This window comes from Pediculus humanus, genomic scaffold (genome assembly GCF_000006295.1).
Source record: "Pediculus humanus corporis 1103172107404 genomic scaffold, whole genome shotgun sequence".
NCBI classification, from domain to species: domain Eukaryota; kingdom Metazoa; phylum Arthropoda; class Insecta; order Psocodea; family Pediculidae; genus Pediculus; species Pediculus humanus.
In genome coordinates this window covers 725-1,136 of record NW_002987029.1, presented here as the reverse complement: position 1 = coordinate 1,136, position 412 = coordinate 725, and the positions used below count along the sequence as shown (strand labels likewise).

Sequence of the window (412 nt, the reverse complement as noted above, 5' to 3'; positions counted from 1 at the left end):
AAAACTCCACCGTCAAATTCCCAAGTTATATTTTTAGCTGGTCCAATTTCAATCCATGTTGGAAATCCTCTATTTGGTTCTAAACCTTGACCTCCGTGGTATGCCATTTTTTTCCCCTTTTTTTCTATAAATTTTTACATTACATCGTTTGTAAACGAAATAATAATAATAATAATAATAACTGAAATTTTAACGATAGAATTAAATAAATGTTAATATTTTTTTTAAAATATAAATAATAATTTTTTTTTTTTACTTGTTGATTAAATAGTAGTTGTAACATGTTAGTTAAAACAATATAACACAAATTTATTAAAACATTATTAATAAACATGAATCCTATATATTAATTAATATTTAAATTTAAATCCATTATTATTTTTATTAATATTTAACTTTTATTTTCCACCGT

The 412-nt window shown here is 20.6% G+C and overlaps 1 protein-coding gene across 1 annotated transcript in view; it reads right to left on the bottom strand.

The window, feature by feature from the left end:
* Phum_PHUM056420 (Popeye domain-containing protein, putative) overlaps positions 1-107 on the bottom strand; it is a gene marked incomplete at both ends in the record, with an annotated part of 2,573 nt that extends 2,466 nt beyond the window's left edge. The window contains one exon of the mRNA XM_002423366.1: positions 11-107. Coding sequence (XP_002423411.1) covers positions 11-107 — 97 coding nt within the window. The remainder of the gene's footprint in view (positions 1-10) is intronic.
* Between the last annotated feature and the right edge of the window lie 305 nt (positions 108-412).